General features: G+C 48.7%; 1 protein-coding gene across 6 annotated transcripts in view; it reads right to left on the bottom strand.

The window, feature by feature from the left end:
• Positions 1–26,388, bottom strand: part of ZBTB40 (zinc finger and BTB domain containing 40) — a 73,391-nt gene that overhangs the window by 2,048 nt on the left and 44,955 nt on the right. For all 6 annotated transcript variants that reach the window (XM_020874498.2, XM_020874505.2, XM_020874504.2 and 3 more), the window contains 14 exons: positions 24,630–24,819; positions 23,867–24,024; positions 19,704–19,896; positions 17,220–17,356; positions 16,622–16,823; positions 16,122–16,255; positions 14,330–14,498; positions 13,562–14,020; positions 12,283–12,489; positions 8,517–8,681; positions 5,087–5,301; positions 3,640–3,802; positions 2,833–2,919; positions 1,741–1,958 (listed from right to left, as the gene is read on the bottom strand). In XM_020874498.2, the coding sequence (XP_020730157.2) occupies positions 1,741–1,958; positions 2,833–2,919; positions 3,640–3,802; positions 5,087–5,301; positions 8,517–8,681; positions 12,283–12,489; positions 13,562–14,020; positions 14,330–14,498; positions 16,122–16,255; positions 16,622–16,823; positions 17,220–17,356; positions 19,704–19,896; positions 23,867–24,024; positions 24,630–24,819 (2,697 nt within the window). The remainder of the gene's footprint in view (positions 1–1,740; positions 1,959–2,832; positions 2,920–3,639; positions 3,803–5,086; positions 5,302–8,516; positions 8,682–12,282; positions 12,490–13,561; positions 14,021–14,329; positions 14,499–16,121; positions 16,256–16,621; positions 16,824–17,219; positions 17,357–19,703; positions 19,897–23,866; positions 24,025–24,629; positions 24,820–26,388) is intronic.

Genomic DNA, 26,388 nt, shown 5'->3' with positions numbered 1-26,388 from the left:
AGGCCACGAGGCAGGGCTGGGCAGTGTCCACAGCTGGCTCCCCAAGATTTACATGGTTTTCCTCTCACGCTGTAATGACGGTATTTATGTTTTCACCTGAGGAGAGCAATTACATGTGCCTAATGGGAAGAGGCAAGTCTAACACACCCGTGATGCAAAAGAGAAGGCAGGCAAACAATTTAAATAACTCTGTGTGCTAAATTGCTATAATTTAGCTCAGTACGCCATCTCAGGGCGCCCGGACTCTATGATTACACACCAGTGAACATGGGCCCCGCTTCTCACACTGGTGTTCCTGTCTCGAGGATTACACCACAGAGCTAAGTGCCATGTGAAAGGAATGCTACTGAATGAAGGTGGTTCATGTCATGCTTGGACCGGGGAAACGGGGATGGCTGACTGGTAGCCTCAGCTTGCCGCAGGTGGCGTGTCTGGGCCTTGATCAGGCGAAGGGCCTCACTTGGGAGGCGAGGTGGCTACAGGAGAGAACAGGTAGACAGAATGTGGCTTCTATCAGCTCCCCCGTGCAGCTCACCCGGCTGATGTGCCCCTTCAAATGTGCATCATCTGTTAGAGCGGACGTCCCCATCACTGGGAGAACTAGTCTGCTTAAGAACACCTACTTGCTGCCTGAACCTCAACCTTCTGAGCCATGGAGCTCGGGATAGCTGATGCTGTCAATGCGGAGGGCCCACACAGGGCTCAGCCACCCTGATTCTTGAGGCTAGTCGAGAGCGGAGAGTGTGTCCTCCTCCAGACAGGAGTGGAGAGATGGGGGAGCCAAGCTCAGCCACGTCTCTGCTGTGGGAGGGAAGAGGCTGACTGCAACATTCAATAAAAAATCATCTAGGACAGCAGCTTTCAAACTGTTGTTTTCTTTTAGCAATGGACTCTTTTGTTTTTCCCCTCCAAAGGACATCTTACCAAGAATCCTAATATATATATATATATATATATATATAAAATAAAAGCAGAGCTGTTCTTCTGAAATGGAAGCAGGCACAGCACCCAGAGGCCTGGGCACCTGCCTTGCCCTCTGCTCTGCACAGAGGCCTGCAGGAATACCGCTGAAGGGACTGCTCAATGGGACAGGATGGAGTGCAGCCCAGCCAGCTCCCAGTCCCTCTCTGGTCCATCCACAATTTACTGTCAATCAACAGAATGGAGCTTCATTTCCTCTTCTGCCCACCCTCTCTGGAGAAGACCGGAAGAGCAGTAAGAGTTCCAGAGACACAAAGAGGGGCTGGAGCAAACACAGCCTTGAAACCTGAGAAGAGGCGGGTTTTCCCCCAGAAAAGCCCAGACATTCAAACATGCTTTGAGCCCAGCCCACAGGGGCTTATCAAAGTGTTTCCACCCAAGGTGGTCCCAACAAAGAGCTCATCCACCTCCTCCAAAGTTTCCTGTAACTCTGACCACACCCCATGGTGGTCCGCAGAGGGTGAAGGAGGGTGTGAATTGGGAGCAGAGGCCCAGGTCATTCTGCTTTTAAAATTCTTTTTCTAGCCTCTCTATACCCAGGGGCCATTTCACAGGCAGCCACCAGGTGGCTAGAATTTTGTGTTCTGTCCGATAGAAGGTCCAGGGAGAATTCTGCAAGATCCTCCTGGCCTTGAAGTCATCACTCACGGAGCCCCCTGAGAGTCCCAGGAAGAAAGGCTAGTTGTCTGAAGGGGCTGCCTCCGGAGAAGCCTCAAGACCCCTGGGTCAGCACCCCCGCATCCGAGGCCCCACAATCACCTGCACCATCTGCGACTGGGTTTCAGCGCCCAGCACCTTCGGGTGTTCAGACTCCAGGTGACAGTCCAGCTGGGCCTGGGAGGTGAAGAGCTCCCCGCAGAGCTCACAGGGGAAGGTACTCTCCGACTGCTTGAAGTGCTCGGTGGTGACGTGGTGCTGAAGGGCCCCCGGGAAGCGGAAGGTGGCCGCACAGTACAGGCAGCGGAAGGGCTGCGACCCTGCGTGAAGGGGAGGAATGTGTGGCTGAGGGAGCCAGGGCGGGGCGGGGCGGGGCCAGGAAGGGGCGGGGCGGGGCCAGGAAGGGGCGGGGCCAGGCGTCCAGAGGCAGCTCTTCAGCTTGTGTGGGGCCTGGAGCTCGAACAACTTGGGGAGCCCTCTTTAGGGAAATGAATACAAATTTACACACACAGGATTGGGAGCTTTGGAAAAGTCCCGCCAGTGAGAGGTCCCAAGTCCAGCTTCATTAGCATCCGATTCAGGCTACATCTGCCTCTGCCAAAGCCCATTATTCATTCATTCAATGGTAATGATGCTGACTATTTTGTCACTTTTAACATGTCTGAAATGGGATCAATGACATGTACCGCTGCTGCAAGCCGTGCAGGTCGGGTGTAACTGCCCACAAGCGCCTATGCACGCACGCCTAAAGAGGCAGCATGCAGACCTGCAGGATGCCTGTCCACTGCCTGAAAGAAAAGCCCTGAGACGGGAGCCATGCGTGTTTCTAACTCACAGGAACCAAATGGCTGAGGAGCGGGGAGGTCAGGTTTGAATGGTGAGCTGCATTCCCAAAGCAGGAATCAGAAGAGACTAGCTCTACGTTAAAGCTCAGGAGACCAAAACCACAGGCCTTACGAGGCGCTCCCTCACCGGCGCTCTTGATGGCAGAGGACAACCCCGTGTGGAATAACACGCATGCCAATAATTTCACCTGAGGGCTACTCTGGGAAGCCAAGTTCTTATGTTAATCAACTTACTTAATGGCCCCGCTTTGCAGATGAGGCACTTAGCCTGGGCTGCGCAGCTGTGACCGGGGTGGGGAGGGGACGCACCCTGGGCCGCCCTGTCCGGGGGCACCTCGCGGGCACTAACCTGAGTGCTGGCACTTGATGTGAACCTGCAGGAGGGCTGGCGTGGGGAAGAGCTCCTTGCATTGGTCACACTCGTGGAACTTCATGTCTGCGCAGTGCAGGAGAAAAGCATGGTGGGAAGAACGAAAGGGAGACTCTCGGAGGCTGGGGAGTACCGGGGCTGGGGCGAGGGCGCACACGTAGCGGGCATCTTACAAGCGCTAGGAACCTACTCCTACGCTAGGGGTTGGCCAAAAAGTTCGTTCGGGTTTTCTGCACGATGTTGCCTTCTGGCCAGCCCTACACACCAGCGAAATGTGTGGTAAAGAGCGCCAGATGTGGATCCAGAACAGCTGGATGTAAAGGGGAGAATTGCAGAATCAAAGAAGGAAACACCTGAGGCTTAGCGTATTGCCATGTGCTCAGGAAAGCCTCCCTGAGCACGAGCTGCTGTCATCATGCCATTTACCTGCCACACAGGTGTGAATAATCAACCTTCTGAAGAGAAGGGAACTGGCTCAGAGAGAGGGGTCACTTCCCAAGGTCACAGACTGGAATCAGGAGTCCCACCCCCGCCTGTGTGCCCTTTCCCGTGTCATGACCACCGTCACCCGGGGACAGCAGGAGTCACACTGCTTGAGGTTCCAGGACCTCTGCCTCTGCTAGCGGATGGGTGGACAGACGTGGCACCCGCGGGTGTTCCAGGGCGCGGCGGGGAATCACCGAAGCACCCCATGCTCCAGCACGGGGAGGAGTGATTGGGGCTGCAGCCCAGGGCGCTGAGCCACCGGGCCCCTCCCACTCCCTGACCGGGGCACCCCAGCGTCACCTGCATGCTCCGTTTTGATGTGCTTCTTGTGTTCAAGGGTGCTGGAGAAGGTCTTGTCACAGGAGCTGCACTGGAGGGACGAGAACTTGGAAGATCGATGGTTCTGTGCAGCAAACACATCCGGGTGGTGCGTCCGATTGTGGTACCACAAGCCGGACAGTTGCTGAAAGCAATGTGGCAAGCGTCAGGTCTTAAATGTTTCCGGAAGCTGGAGGGTTCACAAAGACTCAGGAGAGACAAGCGCTCCCAGGGAAGGAAGGTCATGATCTGAGTCCCACTCTTTTTTTTTTTAAAGAGTTTATTTGAGCAAAAATTGATTTGAATAAGGCAGCAGCCAATCTCAGAGAGAAAGGAGCTCCAAGGAGTGGGGAGCCCAGTTAGTTAGTCGACCTGGAGTCTCACTCGTACCCGTCACCGTAAGCGCTGACAGGCGACGGGAGGCTGGTATTCATGGCAACGAGGTGCCTCTGTATGTACTGAGGCCACTACAGGGCAGGGCTGGGCCCTTCAGAAACGCAGCTTCACAGCACGCCTGAGAGGGAGGTGCGAGGCTCTCTGCAGTGCCCAAGGTCACACGACTAGCAAACAGAAGCACCAGGAGCCACACCCTGGCCTGCCTGGAGATCTGTCCTTCACCACCCAGCTGTCTCTCAGAGGCCCAGGGCACAGCAGGAAACCTGGAGAGGGGCTGCTGCGCCAGCTCCGAAAGCCAGTGTCCCTTCTTCCTGGGTTCTGGAGCGGCGCTGTGACACTCTCCCTACAACTCCACGGATTCCCAGAGACCCGACCTAGGTCTCACCCAGCCCTGCAAACCCAACGTCCCAGCACAAGGCTCAGAACAAAGCTAGCTGTCCATTTCAGTTGAGCTGAAATGAGCTGCTGGGCATCTCTCTGTACCCAAGTGTTACAGACTCCAGCGAGGGCTGTCCTCCGCTCTGTGGTCTCAGAGGGCTTTTCACAGATGTGGTTTCTTTTCAGATCCACATGGGGTTTCACTTAATTACATAGCGAACTCTAAGGTAAAAAAAAAAAAAAAAAGAGCTCTTCCCTAGGAGTTAAGGAAAAAAAAACCCACAAAACACCAGTAATTCTGCTAAACAAGATAATTCCAGCCACTGTCCGCCTCACATCCCTTGACACACGGATCAATAGGTGCCAAAGAATGTTGAGTATCCAGGGAAAAAGCAGCATTCAGTTCAGGACAAGGCTGAACTCTAAGAGAAGGAGGGCAAGGACTCTTGGCTCCAATTAAAGCTCCCTGCCGACCCCACTCTGACCAGTCACCGCAGAGGAGCTGAGTAAGCTACCAGCAGCGTGCTTCATGAGAACCAGCCGCCAAGTCACGTCCTGGAGACGCGGGGTGTCCCACAGGCTGCCAGCCCCGGGGGGGCCAAGGGAGACGGGGTGGGGTGCGGAGCTGGGAGGCTCCCGCGGGGGCCGGGCTCACCTGGTAGGCCTTGTTGCAGATCCCGCAGCTGAAGGGCTTCCCCCCGACGTGGGTCACCAAGTGCCGCTCCAGCATGGACGGAGCGCTGAAGATCTTGCCGCACGTCGGGCAGGGGTGGTACTCCTTGGAGTGCACCTCATGGATGTGCTTGCGGTGGTCCTGCAGGGTGGGGAAGCTCATCCTGCACTTCTTGCAGTCGTATGGGTCTTTGATGTCTGGTGGGCGGGGGAGACACCACAGGCAACAGTCAGTGAGAAGAGGTTGGCTGTGTGCAGTTCCAGACGCCAGACTGCTCGGAGGTCACACGGGGCCACGGATCCAAGGGCTGGGAGTCACTGTTATCTACCACCCAACCACCTCCCACCTTCATCCCGGGGTGGGGGGTGGGACTCCTCTGAGGCTTCTGGATTAAACACCTCTGAGCATTTAAGGACTGATGCTGAAGCTGAAACTCTGATACTTTGGCCACCTGATGGGAAGAACTGACTCATCTGAAAAGACCCTGATGCTGGGAAAGATTGAAGGCGGGAGGAGAAGGGGATGACAGAGGATGAAATGGTTGGATGGCATCACCGACTCAGTGGACATGAGTTTGAGTAAGCTCCGGGAGTTGGTGATGGACAGGGAGGCCTGGTGTGCTGTAGTCCACGGGATTGCAAAGAGTCAGACAGGACTGAGCGACTGAACTGAACTGAGCATTAAGCAGTTTACCTCGATTCCTCACTTCATGTCTTATGATTCAAACTTGATTTTTCTATTTTCCAGGAAGCAGGACTCTTCCCTTCCCCTGGTGGTGAGGGGCACTGTGGAGTTTTCTAATTCTCCACAGAGACTCCCCATACATCACTACTGAAGCATCACTACTTTCTCTGTGGTCAGTAGGACAACTCAGAGGAGGAATGCGTCCTTGATCTCCACTTTAGATTCAACCACAAAAACATTTTCCTAAGCCATGTCTACTAAGTGCCATATGACGGGCGAGTTTTAAGTGCCCTCCATGCCCTCACTCACTCAATCCTTCCAGTAACCCTATGTGCAGATTCTATGACCAGCCCTACTTTATAGATTAGGAAAATTGAGCTTTAGAGAATGTCCGATGGCGTGAGTAGGATACTGCGGAGCTGGGTGACCAGGCCACGCTCTGCACTGCATGCTTAACTGGACAAGGCAACTCCTCGGAGGAACCTCAAGGATGAGAACTAGCACTGATGAAGACTACATCTGCCAGCCCTGTGGCAGGAGACATCAGTCCTTTCTCTGAAAGTAACGGAAAGTAAAATGTTTTAATAATAAAATTCTTTGCCCACAAGAAAGGCCCAGCCCACAAGCCAATCTCCTGTGTGCGATGATTGAGATTAACTTGGGAATTCCGACATGTGGTGGGACTCAGGATCGTTAACTAGTTTCCCCGCAGACATGAGCTCATGAGATCTCAGATTCACACTGTCTTCTAAGACAGCTGAAGGGATTCTCCAGAGGCAGTGAGGAGACCATAAAACAGGCAAGAACAGCCGACGAGAGAGGGGCCTGGATGCTGGACATGCTGCAGATGCGCGCCAAGTCATGGCGGAGTGTTCAGGGTCTGCTCTACTCTGAAAACTGATAAGTCTGCCCCTCTCCTGACCCCACATAACACTCCTGGGACAATGTGACTGGAGCAGAATGCCACTGAAAGAGGCTGAGAGGACTTCCAAGTTGTGGCACTGGCTCCAAGCCAGATCTCACTCGTCTGGAAGTCTACCGAAACTAGATTTGCTGGACAACCTTGTCAAACTCCTGGGGGGTAATGGGGGGTCATGATGGGAGGCACTTTGTTTTCCTGCACTGCCCAGTGTCCAGCCACATGCTGGGTACATGCACGCTCTGGCCAAGTGCCTTGCTGGCTGGCTGACAACAGGCCTGAATGTGTTGACAGAAAGCACATGTTTGTGAGATACCGTATTTGCCAACGGCTAGAAACTGGTGTGTGGGGAACAGAGGCAGGGAGGGGAAAAGGGAAGACGGGAATGCAAGGTGCAGGGCGTGAGGGAGGAGACAGGCTCTGACGGTGACAGATGGCACCGGAGACGGCTGCTCTTGTCACCAGCGCCGTCTGCACTTCCTGAGCGCATTCTATGTGTCAGGCATGGAGCTTCACGCTCCATGTGTGAGGTCTCTTCTCCTCTCTCAACAGCCCAGTGTGGCAGCCTTACCATTTCCTCTCGGTTACCGAAGGGGCGGAGCTTAGCAAGAGAAGGAAATCTGTTTAAGGCCTCAAGGAAGTAAATGGCAGAGTAGTCAAGATTCAAACCTAGGCCCGTGTGATTTCAGACCTGGGCTGTGAAGCCCCTGCTGGACTGTGCTGATCACGCGCCTGCTACAACTAGCACGGCTGGAGACGGTGTGACCCGTGCGTGTCTCCTTGATGATTTCTTGATGATGCGTGAGTGTGTGCCCGGTCGCTTCAGTTACATCCGACTCTTTGTGACCCTATGGGCTGTAGCTCACCAGGCTCCTCTGTCCATGGGATTCTCCAGGCAAGAACACTGGAGTGGGTTGCCCTGCCGTCTCCAGGGGATCTTCCCAACCTGAGGACTGAACCCGCATCTCCCGTGTCTCCTGCATTGCAGGCAGATTCTTTACCCACTGAGCACAGGGGAAGAAGCCCTTTCTTGATGATGGGGGATCACAAAATCTCCTCTCCCTCCCCGCCGTGTGTGTCGAATGGACGTGTGTCTCTACCTGCAGCAGTTCTAGTCAAAGGGGACAAAGACAGGGCTGCTGCTGCTGCTGCTAAGTCGCTTCAGTCGTGTCTGACTGCGCAACCCCACAGACGGCAGCCCACCAGGCTCCCCCATCTCTGGGATTCTCCAGGCAAGAACACTGGAGTGGGTTGCCATTTCCTTCTCCACAAAGAGAGGGCAGACCCCACTAACTGAGTGAACACAAGGCATCCAGAAGAGGATGCTGAGCAGCAGGCTTTTAAGGGGCACGCGAGGGGCCACACGCTACACATTAATTCACAAAGTGTCCGGGCTGTCCCTCGGGGGAAAGGCAGGTTATGACCAGAAGGAGAGGAGGAGAGGCGGGGTGGGAGGAGAAGAAAGCAGCTCAGCAGACAAATGGGAAATATTCTGGGGCTCTGTGAGCCTGTCTGTCACAGAGGCTCTTTCCTTCAAACATAATTGGCCTCTGTCAGCCAAGAAGAGCCAGGTGGGCTAAACCAGAAGACAAGGAAATAGCCCGGACAGAGAAATGAGGCATCACAGAGAGACATGTTAAAATGGGATTCTTCTGGAAATAGCAAAGAGGGACTCCAGCTTTTTGCAGGAGGACAGGGGAGGGGAAGGCGCTGAGCGGGGCCCGGGAGGGTGGTGAGCCGGCTGCCGTGAGGACCGCTGCGTGCCTTCCCAGGGCCCAGCCTGGAGCCCAGTGCAACCTCAGTACGTACTGTGGAAGGTGTGCAGGTGGATGGAAAGCCCATTGGCCTGCCGGAAGCCCTTGCCGCAGTCTCTGCAGACATACGGCTTGTCGCCGGTGTGCGTCCTCACGTGACGAGACAGCTCGATGGACTGGGCAAACACAGCGTCACAGTATTGGCAGGCGTACATCTTCCCTGGAAACACACGGGAGTCTATCAGAGCCAGCACTAGACATGTAGGGCATTCATAAAAACACAGTCACGTTCTAAGGCACATGGCAGGGAAACATAACCTGGGAGACGACAGGAAAACATCAGGTACTGTGTAATGCGCTAGGTGCGAGCTCTGGGCCATCCGGTCAGACGGCACCTCACCAACACAGCAGTGACACAGAGAAGGCATCACTGTGGTCTCCCTGCCCTGAGACTACCCATCTGTGAATCTGGCCACTGCAAGTGAGGACGAGCTGATTCCACTCCCAGGAAACAGATATATTCTTGAGCCCAGAAACACCTGAGTCTGGATCCCTTTGAAAACACACAGGGCAGAAATGCACATAAAAATGACAGACACAGCTTCTGAGAAGAATGAAAATTTTCTGCCAGCAACTTGCTCTAAAGATTCTCTTGCCTTCTCTATTTTCTCATGCATGGAATGAAAATACAATGACCAGACTAGACTGCCAAAGACTATTAGAAAACACTGGTAAAGAGCATGTCTGGAAACCTGGTACTTGTTAAAAAAAAAAAAAAAAAACCTAGAACAACTGTACTTGCAATCACCCTTATGGGTCAACAAAAAGGGGGAAAACCTACAAGGTTAGGGTCCAGGCCCCCCCAGAGAGGGTTGACCTTAACTAGGGTGATCAAACTCATTTTCATTTTTTGTATGTTTACCCTTTGGAATAAAATTTTGTTAGGAAAGAAAAGGGTTTCTAGAGCCAAAAGCTGAAACTATTGAGAAGCCCAGGACTCAGCCTTTGGCCGCCTTCTCCACCTTCTGGATGATCTCATCTCAGAGCCTTGCATTCCATCTGTACACTCACAGCTCCCACATTTAGAGCATCAGCTCCAGACTTACAGTCACTGCCTATCTTATCAGTCTCCTTCTCCACCTGGAGGTCTAAGGGGTATCTCAAATTACCATATACCAAGACAGAGCTCCGGATTCCCCACCCCACCACCCACCCAGCCATACACACACACACTCTCTCACACACTCCCACACCTCCCCCCCCCACACACAGCCACACACACACACACACTCACACACACACACACACACTCTCCCTCTCTCTCCAGTTTCCCCGTTTTCTTGAAGGGCAGCATCACTTGCCTGGCTGCTCCTGTCCAAACCCCTAAGCCATCCTTAATGCCTCTCCTTCCCTCACATCCCACATCTAATCCATTCTCCATCCTGTCGCTTCCACTTTCAACAATACAGCCCCCAACTTGAATGTTTTTTACACCTCCCCCAACATGGCTCTCATCGAAAAGTCCACCGCCTCCACAATGGATTAACTATCTCTTTGTTTATCCTATACACCTGCCTTGTTAAGGTTTATTGTCCAGAGTGGTCAGAGTCAACCTGAAAAACTGTGAGTCAGATCCTATCACTCCTCTGCTCAAAACTCACCGAAGGCTTTCCGTGGCAGACAGACAATGCTCCCAAAGAGGTCCACACCCTCACGCCCGAGGCTGTGCACTTGTCACCTTACATGGCAAAGGGGACTTGGCAGATGTGACTAGGGATCTTGAGATGAGGACACCCTAGGTACCCCAGTAGGCCCAACTGGAATCTCAAGGGTCCTTTGAAGAGACAGGGAGGACAGGCAAGGGGGGTCATAATGACGAGGCAGAGACTGCAGCTATGGAACCCCCTCTGGCAGCTGCGAAAAGGAGGGAACAAACTCCCCGAGAGCCTTCAGGAGGAACGCGCTCCGCCGAAACTTTGGTGCTAAGCTTCTTAAGGCCCATTTTGGATTTTTAACTTTCAAGATGATAAAAGATAATACATTCATGCTGTTTCAAGCCACTGTTTCTGGAAATTCTTTACAGCAGCAAAAGAAACTAACACTCCTCACATAAAAAGCCAAGTCCTTACCTTGGCTCCTAAGATCCTATAAGAGCCAACCTTTGGTGACCTCCCTGACCTTATTTCTCAACACTGGACTCTCGTGGACTGTGCTTCAGCCCCTTATAGTTCTCTCAGGCCCCTCAAGCAGGTGAGGCTCTTTCGCTCCCAAGTGGGGTGTGGAGGTGTGTGGTCCACATGGTGATGTTCTTCTCCTAGATCTTCCAATGGTTCCATTCAGGTTTCTATTCAGATCTCATCTGCCCTCACTGTTGATACAAATAAACAGGGCCTGACCTGCACCCCTACTGCTTACTCGGCTTTATTTTCCCTCATTGCAATGACTACTACCTGAATTTATATTATACATCGATATATGGTTGGTTTTACCCACTGGAATGTAAGTTCCATGAGGGTGTGTACAGGTGCACCATCTCTAGCACCTGGAATGATGCTCAAGAAATTCATTCACTCTGTAAATGCTTATTGAGGGCCTCCTCTTGCTGAGTACTATACTAAGTTCCACAGATACAGCAGAAGGAGGGGGAAGATAAAGACTGAGCGCTCTATCCTCACGCAGCATGCGTTCTAACAGGGGGAAGACCAACTATAAACAAAATAAAGATGGTAGATGACAGATCGATCCTATGGTAAGCTATATGGAGAAAACCACGCAGGGGGCTGGAGTGCTGAGATTTCACACAGGGTGGGCAGGAGAGGCTTCACGGGAAAGGCGAGGCATGCGTGAGGACTTGCAGGTGGGGAGAAGTGAAGCCTGGAGGTGTCTGAAGGGAAAGCCTTCCAAGCAGAGGAAGAGCCAGAGCACAGGTCAGCAGGAGGTGCCCCGCAGGTCAGAGGCCTCGCAAGGAGGCTGCAACAGGTGGAACAGGGCGAGCGAGGGGAGAGCAGTGAGGGATAAGGTTGGCGGGGCATCCGGGGACTTGATCACGAGGAGACTAGCAGGCTACCTTCAGAGTTCACGCTAACTGAGGTGAAAAATCTTTGCAGGGCTTTGAGCAGAGAAGTGACCTGCTATGGTTTAGCTTTCGGAGGCTCGCTTGAGCCTGTGCGTTGACCACACTGCCCAGAGAAAGGGGGTGAGGGGGAAGACCAGTTAGGAGGCAACAACAATGATCCAGGTGAGATGATGGTGCTGTTTGTGCTCACACATAACTGCTCCAAAAGATGCAGAGCCTCCTCCGGGAAGCCTTCCCTGACCACACACCTCCTCCTCCCCTCCCACTGGGCTAGAAACCCTTATTCCACGTTCCGTGTGTCCTTGTAATGGTTTTATTCCACCTCACACTACTGAGGTCTCTGTTGCCACACTAGAGACACTCGAGACCATCAGCTCCATGCTCACAGGGATTCCAGGTAAGACATTTAGCACCCACCACTGCCCGATCCACAGTGCATGTTCAACCATGGTTTTCTTATGCTTGACCTCCACCTCGAAGCCCATGGGATTCCTGGCTTTATGTAAATTCTGTAACCGTAAAGTCACCACACTATGTCAGCTGGCCACTCTTTAGACTCTCACCATAAGCATCTTACATGTCTGTGCACAAAGGTATTTCCATTGTCTGTGGGCCTGAGATTCTGTGTCTGTTTCTGCTTTCGATCTACTAGAGGTTTTGTATCATGCCTAATTTCCAGTGCGTTTTCAGGCAGCTCACACCATTAATGTTTGCAGGAAGAATGAAGACATTCTCCACGCCTTACCTTCTGAGTGCTTCTTCTTGGTGTGGTAGGCCAGGGCAGAGGCCTGGGTGAAGGTCATCAGGCAGTGCTTGCACATGAACGGCCGGTCCCCAGTGTGAAGGCGAAGGTGGTTCTTCAGGGTAGAATTGGCCGCAAACTTTGCCCCACACTCTTCACAGGAGAACGGCTTCTCGTCAAAATGCTCTGTCAATTTGTGGTACTGCATGCCTAGGGAAGCCGTGCCACGGACCAGAAATACGAGTGGTCAGAGCTATGAATCCAGCAGGAGGACATGCCTGAACACTGCCAGGCCAGGCCTCGAGAGAGAGCACGGTGTGAATTCACTTTTCTGTTTCACTAGGTCTCAGGCAAGGGAAAACAATCTACTACTGCTGGTTTCTAGGACTCTTGTTTACGCTCCAGAAACCAGTGATACATGGAAACCAGAGTATCAGGTGAGAAAGAGCTGGTTATCGTCGTGAATAATAACAGCCACAGTTTACTGAGCACTAACTCTACTGAAGACACGGTACTAGATGTTTTAGCTATACTGTCTTAAATCTTCATGAAAGCGAAAAGTCGCTCAATCATGTCCGACTCTTTGCGACCCCATGGACTATACTGTTCATGGGATTCTCCAAGCCAGAATACTGGAGTGGGTAGCTGTTCCCTTCTCCAGGGGATCTTCCCAACCCAGGGATCGAACCCAGGTCTCCCGTGTTGTGGGCGGATTCTTTACCAGCTGAGCTACCAGTGAAGCCCTAAATCTTCATAACAATCCAAAAAAGTGGGTGTTAATCAGGGTACCTATTTGACAGAGGGTGTAAATGAAAGCTCAGGGTGCTGAGTCCCAAGCTCGCGCTCTTCTGAAAACGGTCCTCTGCCTCAGCTGTATTTTCTAAGGCCTTACACAGTCCTTCCTGTATCCTGGAGGCAAGGCCTGGAATCCAAACTACAACACAGTAAGTGCCTTACACACGAACCTTCGAGTTGCGAACTTTCAAAGATGCCAATGTGCCCCTGTATGCCAGCTACTGACCTGGACTGCTGTACTTTTCAAGGTACTGTACTATAAGATTTAAAACATTTTCTTTTTTGTGATTGTTTTTTATGCGGCATTTGTGTGAAAAGTATTATAAACCCATTGTAATACAGGACTACACAGCCGGTCCTGTGAGCAGGGAACCTAGGCTAACTGCTGGACTTAACGCACACGCTGTCAGAACAGCAGTCGTCCGCACGGAGGGGACTCACCGTGTTTGAATCATCACCCTCCGTGACCACGCCTTTCTGAGCGTACCTGAGGCATGAGCAAATTCTCGTCCGCAGAGGTCACAGGTCACCGGGAGCCTCTTCTTCTTCTTCTTGGGGACGCTGGAGCCTGCAGCCGCGCCATGGGCCTCCAGCTGATGCTTCTCCAGCTCCTTCTTGGAGTCCTTGGCCTCGTTACACTCCTTGCACTGCACCTGCTTGCTCTTGGCCACCCGGCAGCGCTTCATGTGCACCTTGAGGCGGCAGTAGAAGTGGAAGCTCTTGTCGCAGGCCTTACAGACGAAGCTCTTCTTGGCAGAGTCTGGGGAGGCAGACGGGTCTTTCTCCTGCTGCTCGGGCAAGGCAGCCGTCTCTCCTTGACCCTCCTGGTTTCCAGGCTGGTGGTCTTCTCCAGCTAGCTTTTCCCCTCCTTTGTCCTTGCCTTCAGAGTGAAATTTACCACTCACTGTCCACCTTTCCTTCTCTCCCTTTTCCTGAGTAAGGAAACCTGTGCAGAAGAGAGATCGCATGGCTCTGGAAATTGTCCTGGCTTCTACTTTGCTTTCTAACTTTCCTTCTTTGGGGGGAGACTGGAAACTACTTGGGACCCTCATCAAACTCTAATGAAATATCACTGCCATCTCTTCTCTCTGACAAACACAAAACATATCTATGGTCTATGACTCCTCTAAGCATCCGAGAGCAGATACAATAAGTGAGGTCGTGAGGAATGAACTCTTCTATGAACTGCAGCCTCTTCTCTCCAACAAGGAGACAAGCTGGGGGCCTAATAGGACCCACCCGCCCCGTTTCTCACCAGTGCACACTAACTCCTGCATGACAGGCTGCAGGCCTGGGGAGGATCTGTGGACGCTGCACAGGAGCTGACATATTTCAGTGGCTGAGATGGATTTTTCCGCAGCTCTGCTCAGCAGTGCTCCCAGGGAAGCTTCAGGGCTGGCTGTCTCGGAGGAGCTGCTCAGAATCTAAATGAATACCACGAGACCAAGGTTTGTGGTTAACATCAGCAGATTTTCTCTATGGTTTTCCACTTAGGAAACAAAGCTAATTTCAGGGAGGCACTGCCCCATCTATAATAAGTAACACATTTCTCCCTATACATATAGCGGAGAGCCCCCTTTTCTCCAAGTGCAGGGAAATTCACAAAATTTAAACAAGGAGACACATGTGAAGACCACTGTGCATATACAAAGGTGTGAGCAAGGAATCGATGAGGTATTTCTATGAGAAGTATCTTCTCAGAAACCAGGAGTCTCCTAAAGAACTTTTCTAGATCTCAGTATCAAATGCTTGGGAGAGCTATAGGACGTGGCTATTGGCATTTCTGTCTTGAAGACTGAGATAATTTTTCATTGTATATAATGGTCTCAGTGTCGGGAAGCAATTCTGCATGATCAGTGCAGGCTTCACATTTTTAGATACTTAGATGTACCCTTTTAAACATCATTTTCTTTCATAAAGAAACTCAGCTTTTTAAAGAAGGTTCAAATAGGGGCTTTAAAGAGGCCAAGAATATTATTTCAAAGCCACCCTCTCAGAATGTTAGAGCTATCAGCAGAAAGAGTCAGTATGCTGAGAAATAAAACTAAACCATCCACAGATGGCCAAATGGAATTTTCATTTTGGGGGATATTTCATTTCTGCTCTTTTCAAGTCTATCTAAATAAACCTGATGTCCCTGGAGGCAGGCCTGAGACCAATTAGTGAGGCTAAAACTGATCAACGGCAGAAGCCCCATCTCTGAAGTGCGAGGCACGCTGGAGAGAGTCTAGCAGATGAATCTCTCCTCTGAAGCCCCACAGAAACGTGTGCCGTCTTCTGCCCATCTGACAGTCAGACCAAGGTGGGGCTGTCACCTGTGCGGAGAGTTAGAAAAGGCCCTTCTACACACCACAGCCATGCCCATCTGGATCAAAAAGCATCATAGGTGAATCTGTAGCTAAATTTCATGTTCCTTTATGATTCTTTTGCACTCAAGATGCACATGATCCTGGGATGAACATCCGTGAATTCCCCCCACCATCCCCACCTGGTTTTTCTGGGACGCCAGCCACACTGTGAGAAGCCTTACAGAAAATGAGTTGGCACTATTTGCTACCCCATATGGGCAAAAGCTTTGTTCTTTCTATGTTTATTTTGGCTCTTTCTAGAAGCCAGAACAGAGCGTGTAATAAGACCAATTTTACTTTTCTTCCTCTGAAAAAAGTTGCTTCTTAGAACATGTGACAGGAGATTATCATGGTTCCCTCTGAGTTTTTCTAGGTTCAGACAAACGGACCCAATCTGCCTCTGAGTCACTTGAACCCGCATTCCAATCCTGGCTGCTTCTCTGACCGGTTGGCACATCCTAGATCTGTCACTGACCCCTCGGAGCCCTAGGTCCCTTATCTGTAAAATGTGGGAGACAGCACCTGCCACGCAGAGTAGGGAGGATGAAAAGAGTGAAAGCGCGACAAATGTCTCCTGGTCCCGGGCCCGCCCACAGCAGGCGCTGAACAGGAGCTGGCTCCTCCCTTAGGAGAGAACACGGTCCTGGGCACCGATGCTGCAGAACTCCCCCAGACGCTGCGTTTTCATCCCCAGCGCACCTCTCTCACGGTCTCTGCCAGCTGCTCTTCCTCTGAGGCCAGGCACTTGAGCTGAGCCGTTTGCTGGATGGCCTCTAGGATCGAGCTGTGATGCCTCAGGATGGTCTCGAAGGCAGCACTTTCTGGGGTCATCACTGAACAAAGAGGGGTTGAAAACTCTTGAGTAGAGCACTGAGCTGCATTTTTCCTCCTCACCTTTTCTCAGCTCAATTCTTCGGCATGAGAATCTACTTCATCCAGCTCCCACCTCGGCGGGGCCGGGGCAGGGGAAGGGCAAACAGCACTGAAGCTGGGAGACTGATATTATTAACAGAAGTGTAGAATAACTGCCCATATTTTACTTTAAGAGGTTTACAAACTCCCACATCCTTGAACAAAACTGCCGGTCCTTACTTCTACTGGTTGGGATGCGGAAGACTGCAAGAGAGCTCCATTTTCCGGCAAGACGGACAATAATCTCTGGAGGGGGCAAAGCGAGCACAGAGTCCCTGGCACCCTACCTGACCGGAAGAAAGCGTTAGCGCCGGGCTCCCTTCGTACTTCCTCCATGAGCAGATTCAGTGGGCAGGTCTTCGTCTCCTGAGCCACCAGGAGCAGTTGCCAGATGGCCGCTGCAGACAGTGTGTGCTTTTCTAGAACTGCTGACATCAGAGCACTGAAACCGCCGGAACCAGCATCACGTCTCACGAGCTTCTCCATGACCTTCGGGATGCAGCACAGACACACACTTAAGGGACTTTCTAGCTGGCGGTCCAGTTACAGAACTGCGAGTCTGGGCATTGCGTCATAGTGAACATATTTCTGGGGAGTCTTTCAACATCCTTCACCCCTTTCAACCTGAGAGATGTTGATACATGAGGTTTCCCACTCCTCCTTTGGAAAGCCCTTCTTTACATCATTGCAGACATTACAACTACCCTACTTGTCACTCTGCCTTCGAAACGGAATCACCTTCTATTTCTCCTTCTCTGCTGACTTCCTAGCCTATCATATCTGAACACGGCTGTGTGCGCTTATATAGAATATATATTAAACATACATATATATGTTAATCTTTTCTCTCTCTCATTTTGCCCACCCTTCCTCCCTCTCTCTTACCTCTTTTTCTCCAGGGACTACACTCTTCACATGTGGGATCATTCTTAGTAACATCTGGTTGTCTGTGAAAATCTCAGAGAGGTTCTCCTGATATCGTCTCAATAGTTCAATCCCATAGTCATCAGGGTTTGCTTGAGCTGTATAGGATATTAGCAAGACAACAACGTTTGATGCGACAAAGCCTCCTTAAGGGCGTCTTCCAGGTGACGTGAGGGGAGCTACAAACGCAGGCGGGGGAGCAGATCGGTATGGGAGCCTGGTCTCCTCTGGTGCACAACTGCAGCTCCTGGCGTGGGGCCTCACACACATGTGCTCGTGTCTCCTCTGGGCTACACTTAATCACTCGGGGCTGTAGGGCCATAACACCCACCAGCACTTTGAAAGTTAGTGCCCAGTGGTAGAAGCTAGTGACTGCTCAATAGGAGGGTAATTAGAAGGCTGCACTTGTAAGAGATTCAGATGTACAGATTCAAGGGATATTATACATCAGGCCCGAGGTAAAGCATCCATGTGGTGATCCCAAGTACAGGCAGGCATGAGTTGCGAGTGCGGTAGCGAAGCTGACCCATCCTTCTTCTGTTCAGATGCCCTCGGAGTCTATCTGTTAGTGGCTCTCTTTCAAGAACTCGTATTTATTTGAAAGCAAAGAAAAATAAAAACTATCAGGCATTCCCTTTAGCTCTACAGATATTTAAAAATTTATTCTCCTCTCTGGCCCAGTAACTCCACTTCTGGGAATCTAGCCTTAAGAAATGATCTGAAGGCAAAAAAAAAAAAAAGAAAGAAAGAAAAACATCTGTGTACAAAGATTTCTGCCACTATGTATACCTATGGCTGATTCATGTTGATGTATGGCAAAAACCAGCACAACATTGTAAAGCAATTACCCTCCAATTAAAAATAAATTTAAAAAAAGATATTCGCCACTAAGAAACTTGAGATGATGATGATGATGAAGAAGATAACAACCAACATTCATTGAGTGCCTATTATGTGTATAGTCAAGCCTATGGTCTTTCCAGTAGCCATGTATGGATGTGAGAGCTGGACCATAAAGAAGGTGGCACGCTGATGAATTGATGCTTTCAAACTGTGGTGCCGGAGAAGACTCTTGAGAGTCCCTTAGAAAGCAAGGAGATCCAACCAGTCAATCTTAAAGGAAATCAACCCTGAATACTCTTTGGAAGGACTGATGCTGAAGCTGAAGCTCCAATACTTTGGCTACCTGAGAGCAAATAGTTAATTCACTGGAAAAGACCCTGATGCTGGAAAACATGGAACGCAGAAGAAGAGGGCGACAGAGGATGAGATGGTTGGATGGCATCACTGATTTAATGGACATGAACTTGGGCAAACTCCAGGACATGGTGAGGGACAGGGAAGCCTGGCAAGCTGCAGTCCATGGGGTTGCAAAGAGTCTGACATGACTTGACCACTAGACAATGACAAAATTATGTGCTGAGCTCTGAGCTCAATGTTTACATATTTATCTCATAGTAGCCATGAAAATGAAGGAGTAGGTACCATTCTTACCCCTATCTCACGGAGGAGAGAATAAGGTTCAGAAGGGTTAAGTCACTTACTCAGGGTCATACGGCTACCAAAGAAGGCAGGATGTAAACCCCAGGAATCTTGATAAGACTCCACCGTTAGGTTACACGTGCCCCTGGATACAGGCACAAGTAAAACAGCCTGTGTATCCTGATGATGGAAACTATACAGCCTTAAAAAAAAAAAAACCCAGAACTCTAGGGAGTGTTCTGAAATGTGGAGAATATTTATGTTACACTGTAAAGTGGGGGAAATGATAAAATGTAGTAGAGTATCTCAACACTGTAAAAATAATGTGACAGAATGTGTTAATACTGACATAATCAAGTGGGATTTGAGGTTCTTTCCTTCTTTATTTTTTGAATGGTTCAAGTTTGTATAAGGATATGCTATTTCTATCAGCTAGTAAAAAAGTTCTCTTACTTCCCAAACTCCCTTTTTCTGAAACCCATCTCAGTCTCCAATGCTCTGGGATGGGGGTAGGGTGGGGTAGGAGTGGGATTGGCTAGAGCTGGGTTGTTTTTCTAAGGGATGGGATGTGGATCCATTAACCCAAACTGGCTGGACACGAGGGGTGGTCCACTCTGGGCACTGCTGGAAGCAGACAGCACTCCAGGCGGGAAGTGAGTTCCTGCTGCTCACGTCTGTGAGCCCATCTGCTCCACAGGCATTCAGCCCCGGAAAGCCGTACTTTCGTAAACCCTGAACCAGGGGAACATCACAGGGGAGTTTAATGGAGAAGAAATTCTCAGATTTCCAATCCTAACTCCAGAAACGCTGAGAAGCACTGACTGGGAGGCAGCGAGTTTCTCTTTCACAGTGGCCTTTCCAAACGCCGTCTTATCTCCCCAGTGAGGAGCCAAATGGGGAGTTTTAAGCTATCATTTTCTGTAGCAGTGATCCCAGTCCAGAGAATCAATAATTAACTTATACCTGTGGTGCTCGGCAAAGCGGCTAATTTCTGCAAATTCTCCAGCAGAAGGCCCAAGTCTGGGAACATCATCTTCACAGCCTGCAGCAGTTTTACCAAACTCTCAGCACTCAGGGTCTTCTCTTCAGACATTCTGTGCAACAAATTTTCTATTGTCTCCTTGGGTGTTCTGCCCTCACAGCAATTCAGAATCACCTGCAGTGGCAAGCAATCAACCCGACACCAGTTACTGGCAATTCTAAGTGTATCTGACACACCACTGGAAAGCCCAGCAAGACTGCAGTACAAGCTGCCCCGTCTCCAAGTCTTCTCCCGCTCATCTCTAGAGCTAGCTGTCACAGTCTCTTCCTTATTCTGCTTAAATAAAATCCAAAACAGTCTCCAAATAAACAGCTCTATGAAAATCTTTCTCTTTCAACTGCAGTTCTGTGTGTATTCTTTACCTCACTGCATTTTGCGAAAATATTCTTATGCTAGGCTTATGTGACAGAGTGAGCAGTTTATATCAAAGCTTTAGATTGAGTCTGTTCAGTCACTAAGGATTGAGAAATTGAGTAGCAATTAATAAATACGGTTACAGTGTTTTCCCGTTTTATTCAATAAAGTGGCCAGAGGTTGCAAGTTCAGAGCAATTCTATTATTTTCCTTCCTTTATTGATACAGCAACTTGAATACCCAGATGCTTCATTTGTCTGTGGTCTCCAAAATAACAGATTTAAAGTGCACTTTCGGATTACTTTTCTTGTGGGTCCCTCGTTACCCCTCTCCTCTCCAGGGGCCACAGACACCAGCTGCAGCCATCACCCCACAGTTCTACCCTCTGGTTCTTCCCTGGTGTGCTAGAGGGTTCTCTGGGTCAAGAGGGCACAGGGCTCCAGCAAAAGGCTGAAAAGTCAAATCGCTGACAGTGACTTTATAGCTATTTTCCTATTACAGTAGAACTAATTCTTCATGGACTGCAACTCACTCTATATAACTTGGTTCTTGTGCATAACTTTGGGGATTATTTTAGTACATGTAGTCTATAGGTTCACAGTAACTGAATCCTGAGGTTTCCTTTGGGAAAATGCCAGCTCTCAGGAAAAAGGGGTTAGGCAGATCAGTCACTGTTGCATGTCAGAGGATGCCACTATCAAATTACTCCCATTTTAAAAATAAAAAGGTCAGGTATAAAACCAAATTGGTTTTATATATGTAAAAGGAGTATTATATCTATGAAAGGCACGTGTATATATTAATAAATCAAGTTGTCATATTTCTTGTCTGTACAGAACATAGTCATTCTCTTTAAGGTCTCAAACATATCAGATTTCTATCTACAAAATGAGTCATAATTTAAAATAAGGGCTTGTATCTAAAAGCTATTCTGATTTCCATGTTACCTCTTAGATCCTAAATGATAACCTGATCCAAAATGAGGCAGGCGGATACTGTTAATAGTGAGAAGGAACTATTAAGCCAGACAGGCCTAGTTTGAAACCAAGTTCTAAAATGTATGCCCTCTGTGACCTTGGGCAAGTTATTTAAGTCTTTAAAACTAATTTTCCTCATCTGCAAAAGAAAATAACAATACCAACTCTTTTGCACAGTTGTTATGAGGATTCTCTAAAATGAAGTTCCCATTTGTAGAGCCAAGCCTAACTCCTAGGACAAGTGATTGCTAGTAAATGACAGTGGTTACCAATATTAATAGGAACCAAGATGCCCAGGGGTTAAGAGATGTGTTATGTTCACTTACTTATTAATTATTTTTTTTAATGTGGACCATTTTTTAAATCTTTACTGAATTTGCTACCATCTTGTTTCTGTTTTATGTTCTGGTTTCTTGGCAACAGGGCACGTAGGATCTTAGCTCCCCAACCAGGTATCGAACCAGCACCCCTTGCACTGGAAGGTGACATGTTAACCACCGACCACCAGGGAAGTCCCAGACGTGCTTTATTTAGAAGTCTGGGCTCCAGTGCCAGCCCCAAGCAACTGTGCCTTTGGGTGCGCTGCTTACCCTTCCACAGCCTCTGTTTCTTCATCTTTAAATGAGGGTAATACCCACGACTTCATAAAGTTACTGCAAGGGTAGAATTTAAGAAGGCTTAAAAGGCCCTCAGCACACTGCTTGGTACACAGAAAACAATAAACAAGTGGCAGCTATAGTAATTACTATTTCTGTATCTGTTTCCAATCCTGAAATAAAGAAATGCCTATTTACCACTTCTTACAGAACCCAAGGTATGTTTACAGAAGGGCCAAGGTACTTATGATTAGCATCATTCCTGAAGAGAGAAAGTTCCAAAGGCCCGAGACAGCCTGCTCCAGATGGTGTGAAAGCACCGTGCCTGTGTGACCGACACTCACAGCTGCACTCCTGCTTTATGGTGTTGCTTCAATCTTCGTGGGAAAGAGTAGCTTAATGAAGCTCTGGTGGAACCCCAATCCTAAGAAGTGCTTTTGTGATTTATAACTAATTTAAGTTCTTCTGCTTCAGCCCTTTCTGTCAAGCAAACTGAAAGTGACAGAAGAAAATGACAGTGTGGTCTGCCAGGCGAGAACGAGGCTGAGTTTGGGCTCTACCTATAAGTGCTATTTTACCAAGATAATGAAACAGTTCAGAGGACACATCCAATCTAGCTAATAAGGAAAAAGTTTGAATGAGTAATTGAATGAAATCACTTAACAAGGAATGGGATGCTTCTAGAGCTAGAAGCAACTTACTTAAGCTGAGTGCCTAAAATTACACTTAATCTGAAGTCTAAGGAGAAAATAGGGGTTTAATCTTATCCTCTGTGTATATCATCTTTCTCAAAAAGTTCAAAGGAGTTAAATTTTTAAAAATATAATTTTCAAAATACAATTTTGAGATGAAGAGTTTTCCCATTTTATATGAAAAAAATGGCAATGCAATATCATCGAGAATAAGAAAATCTAGGATCCATGCCCTCACTGTCAGTCCAACACTCAGCCATCACACCCATGGTTCATAAACATTTTCTCTCCTGAACAGTGAAGCTACTTCCCACAGTCTGATGCCACGAAAGTTCTGTCTCCCTATTTCTTCCTTCCCAATATAAAAATATTTTTAGCACAAAGTTGAAATCGATAACACCAACAAGTACAGTTATCTAGTTGACTTGAGAAGTCATGCTAGCAGTTTTATGAGGATTTTAGCAGCTGGCTGGTGGGAGAGTAAATTGGTACAACCTTCCTGAAGGGCAATTTGGCAATATATATCAAACACTTGATATTCTCTCTTCCAAAAAATCTTACTTCTTAGAAATTCCTCTGAGAAAATAACCTGAGATGTATGCAAAGATCTGTGTGCAAAATGTTCCCTGCAGCATCATTTATGATAGCAAAATACTGGAATAGCAAAAAATAAGAAACGAATGCCCAACAGGAAAGCATTAAAGAATCATGGTATAGGCATTAGAACAGAACACAGCTACCGGGATCCACACTGTAGGTATGGAAACACATTCACAAAGTGCAAGAAAGTGCAGTCGCTCAGTCATGTCCAACTCTTTGCGACCCCATGGACTGTAGCCTACAGCGCTCCTCCATCCATGGGATTTTCCAGGCAAGAGTACTGGAGTGGGTTGCCATTTCCTTCTCCAGAGGATCTTCCCAACCCAGGGACTGAACCTGAGTCTCCTGCATTGTAGGCAGATGCTTTACCATCTGAGCCACCAGGGAAGTCACATTCACAATATATTCAATTAAAAAATAAACTCACAAAACTAGACAGTACTCCCACCCCAGGGTGATTTAAACAAGAAAAGCAGGCACACAGGCTCCAAAATGTTAGCAGTGACGATCTCTGAGTGCTGAGATGGTGGGACGTTTAGGTTTCTTCCTTTCTGCTTGCTTTCCCAATTTCTCTAAAGATGAAGAGTGTTATCATTTCTGTAAAAAGTGTCATAATAATTAGAAATGTGCCTGAACACACACATACCTAATTCTTTTGGGGGCAAATGTATATCAAAATCTCACGGAGTCAGAGCGGGGAGAGTCATCCGTCCATGCATCTAAAGACGCAGGGGATACAGGAGGCATGAAGTTTAGAACCCGAGTTTAAGGTGCTTCCGCACAGTATGTGAAGCAATACTGCGAGGGGAAATGGTGCTCTGTGCCACATGAGTTCAGGAGGGAGCAAGAGACACTGGACAGTTACCGTTTTCTCAGAGCCAGGCAGGAATTCCTCCTCCGCTGTCTCCAGGAACTCCAAAATGGGCCTCAGCTGTGTCACACACCGGATCAGGCCCTCTTTGTGCTCCAGCAACAGGACAGACAAGGTCTTTCCCTCCTCTGCGCTCCCTGGGGGAGAAAGAGCTGGAGACGAACAGGAAAAGCTAGTCAGTCTGAAGAGAATGACAGTGTGGTTTGTCAAGAGAGATCTAACAGAATAGTAAAGTGATTCTCAGCCTATTCTGAGCACCCGAACACAGAATCTCTTTTTGGAGAGGAAAATACTTTATTATTCCGTTTAAACTCTTCTATGAAAGGGAAAATGTTTCATTTATCTGTCGAAACACAAAGCGGTAGAGCCAGCCAGAGGTTAACGTCTGGTTGGCAAGGCCACCGCTTTGTACCTAACCCAAACGAGAGAAATCTCAGCCTTTACGTGCTGTCAGCAAACCAGTTCACCCTGGGCACGCCAAACACTGATTTGGATGTGTGGCTTTTGAAGGGCAGGAGAACACGAATGATATTCTGCAACTTCAAGGTGTCAGATTTAGTTAACTAGGGGGCAGAAATGAAGACTCAAATTCAGTTTGTGTATGTTAACACGCAGCCTATGGAACTACAGGTAGAAATTTATGTGCAAACCACTTAACAATAACTAAGCCACTGAAAAAATGGGATCACTCAAGTAAGCTTTGTAGCATCTTCCCAGAGCAAAATGCAGTCACTCGGGTGGGTGGGGTTTCTCCTACCTTTCGGCTGCTCTGCTTCTACAGCCTCCGGCTTTCCGTCTGACAGTGCTGTCTTGACTGCAGGACTGGAGTCCTGGTACAGCCGCAACAGGGACACAACGGTCTGAACATCCAGGCTCTCACTTCTTACTTTATCCAGGATTCTCTGAAATGCTGATTGTCCTTCACCCTCAAGGCATCCCATTATGGTCTGCAGAAAACAAGTGCCCAGAAAGAGATGAGTCAGGAATCCTATGCTCCTTGGACTGGGCAAGCAGGCCCTCAACAGTATGATCCCCGCCGTCATGACCTTTCTATGACATTTGATGTTACTATCGTTTCTGCAACACAATTCTCTGACTTCTTGACATGGAAGTGTTTCGGTAAGAACTTGCCTTTCTGAAGTGAAGTGAAGTCGCTCACTCTTTGCAACCCCATGGACTACAGCCTACCCGGTTCCTCTGTCCACGGGATTTTCCAGGCAAGAATACTGGAGTGGGTTGCCATTTCCTTCTCCAGGGGATCTTCCCGACCCAGGGATCGAACCCGGGTCTCCCGCACTGCAGGCGGCCGCTTTACCGTCTGAGGCACCAGGGAAGTCCGAAGTCCAGTGCCTTTCTGGCCACTCTTCCTCTGCCTTCCTCGACAGTTCTTCTTTCAAATCCTTAACCAAAAGCAATGCCTAAGACTGGTCTCAACTTTGTTTTTTCTCCCTTATCCACTCTCCTTTTGAAAAGCTCTCACACATGTCGCTTTATGCAGACAGCCCTGAAAACCAGTGTGCTCATCCTGAACTCTGTTCAATCCAGAGTCACAGTGTCTGCTGGATGTACCTGATCCTCCAGGGGTCTCAGCACCACATGCCTCACACCCAGCTCACCTCCACGACTCTGAAACCTAGAGCACAAAAGTGACTCCAGGGGTAAAATAAACAATGTTAGCATTCAACTGAGCATCTCTCATGCAGATGGGAAGAAGGCCAACTGGAAGGCAGAATTCATATTTTTATCTCAGCAGTAATGAAAAATCTGGTAATCAAAACTTAATTTCATGTGGATAGCATTATGTATAATCTTTATATTCCTACTTGGCAAAACTAAAACTACCTCTGATGTTTTTTTAGTATTGATACTACAAAAGAAAATAGTTTTCTAAGGAGAGTCTTTAGAGAACAAAAATTTAAGATTTTCTAGACACACACACACACACACATAGCAATATATACAACACAAAAGGATCTCATAAATATGTACACTGGCAAAGTTCACCCAGACAGCTATTACATATTCTGACAGTAATTACATGTTTAAAATTATTGTTTAGAGAGACTTGATCTTCTTTGCCTCCCAAATAAACAGGATTATAAATGAGTCAGACTCTGTGTTTCTTGAGTTTGCTCGAGCTTGTTTTCTGATCAGAAAGGACTGCATAAAGCTAACTTAAAAAAAAAAAGGTTCCTATGTGTTTTGGTCATCTCCAAAAGTAAACAGAGATAAAATACATAATCCACACTAAGATTTTACTGGAGTAAGTAACTTTCATGAACAAAAGATAAATCGTTGTCTCTATTTTAAAAATAATAAATAAGATAAAGATACCAGTTGAATGCCTAATTCTCTTTGCTCTCATTTATTCAGACTTTCTGGCTTTCAGCAGTTGGCCTACAGTCTCTTTAGAACGCCTCTTCTTTGACAGCAGTAGGGACCTGAGGCAGGCAGCCTCTTGAAATGGCTCCTAGTACGCCTGCCTCCAGGTTTTCACGCCCTTGGGCTGAGCCTCG

Source organism: Odocoileus virginianus, chromosome 30 (genome assembly GCF_023699985.2).
Source record: "Odocoileus virginianus isolate 20LAN1187 ecotype Illinois chromosome 30, Ovbor_1.2, whole genome shotgun sequence".
Taxonomy (NCBI): domain Eukaryota; kingdom Metazoa; phylum Chordata; class Mammalia; order Artiodactyla; family Cervidae; genus Odocoileus; species Odocoileus virginianus.
Note: the sequence above shows the minus strand (reverse complement) of the source record. Positions and strands in the feature narration are given on the sequence as shown.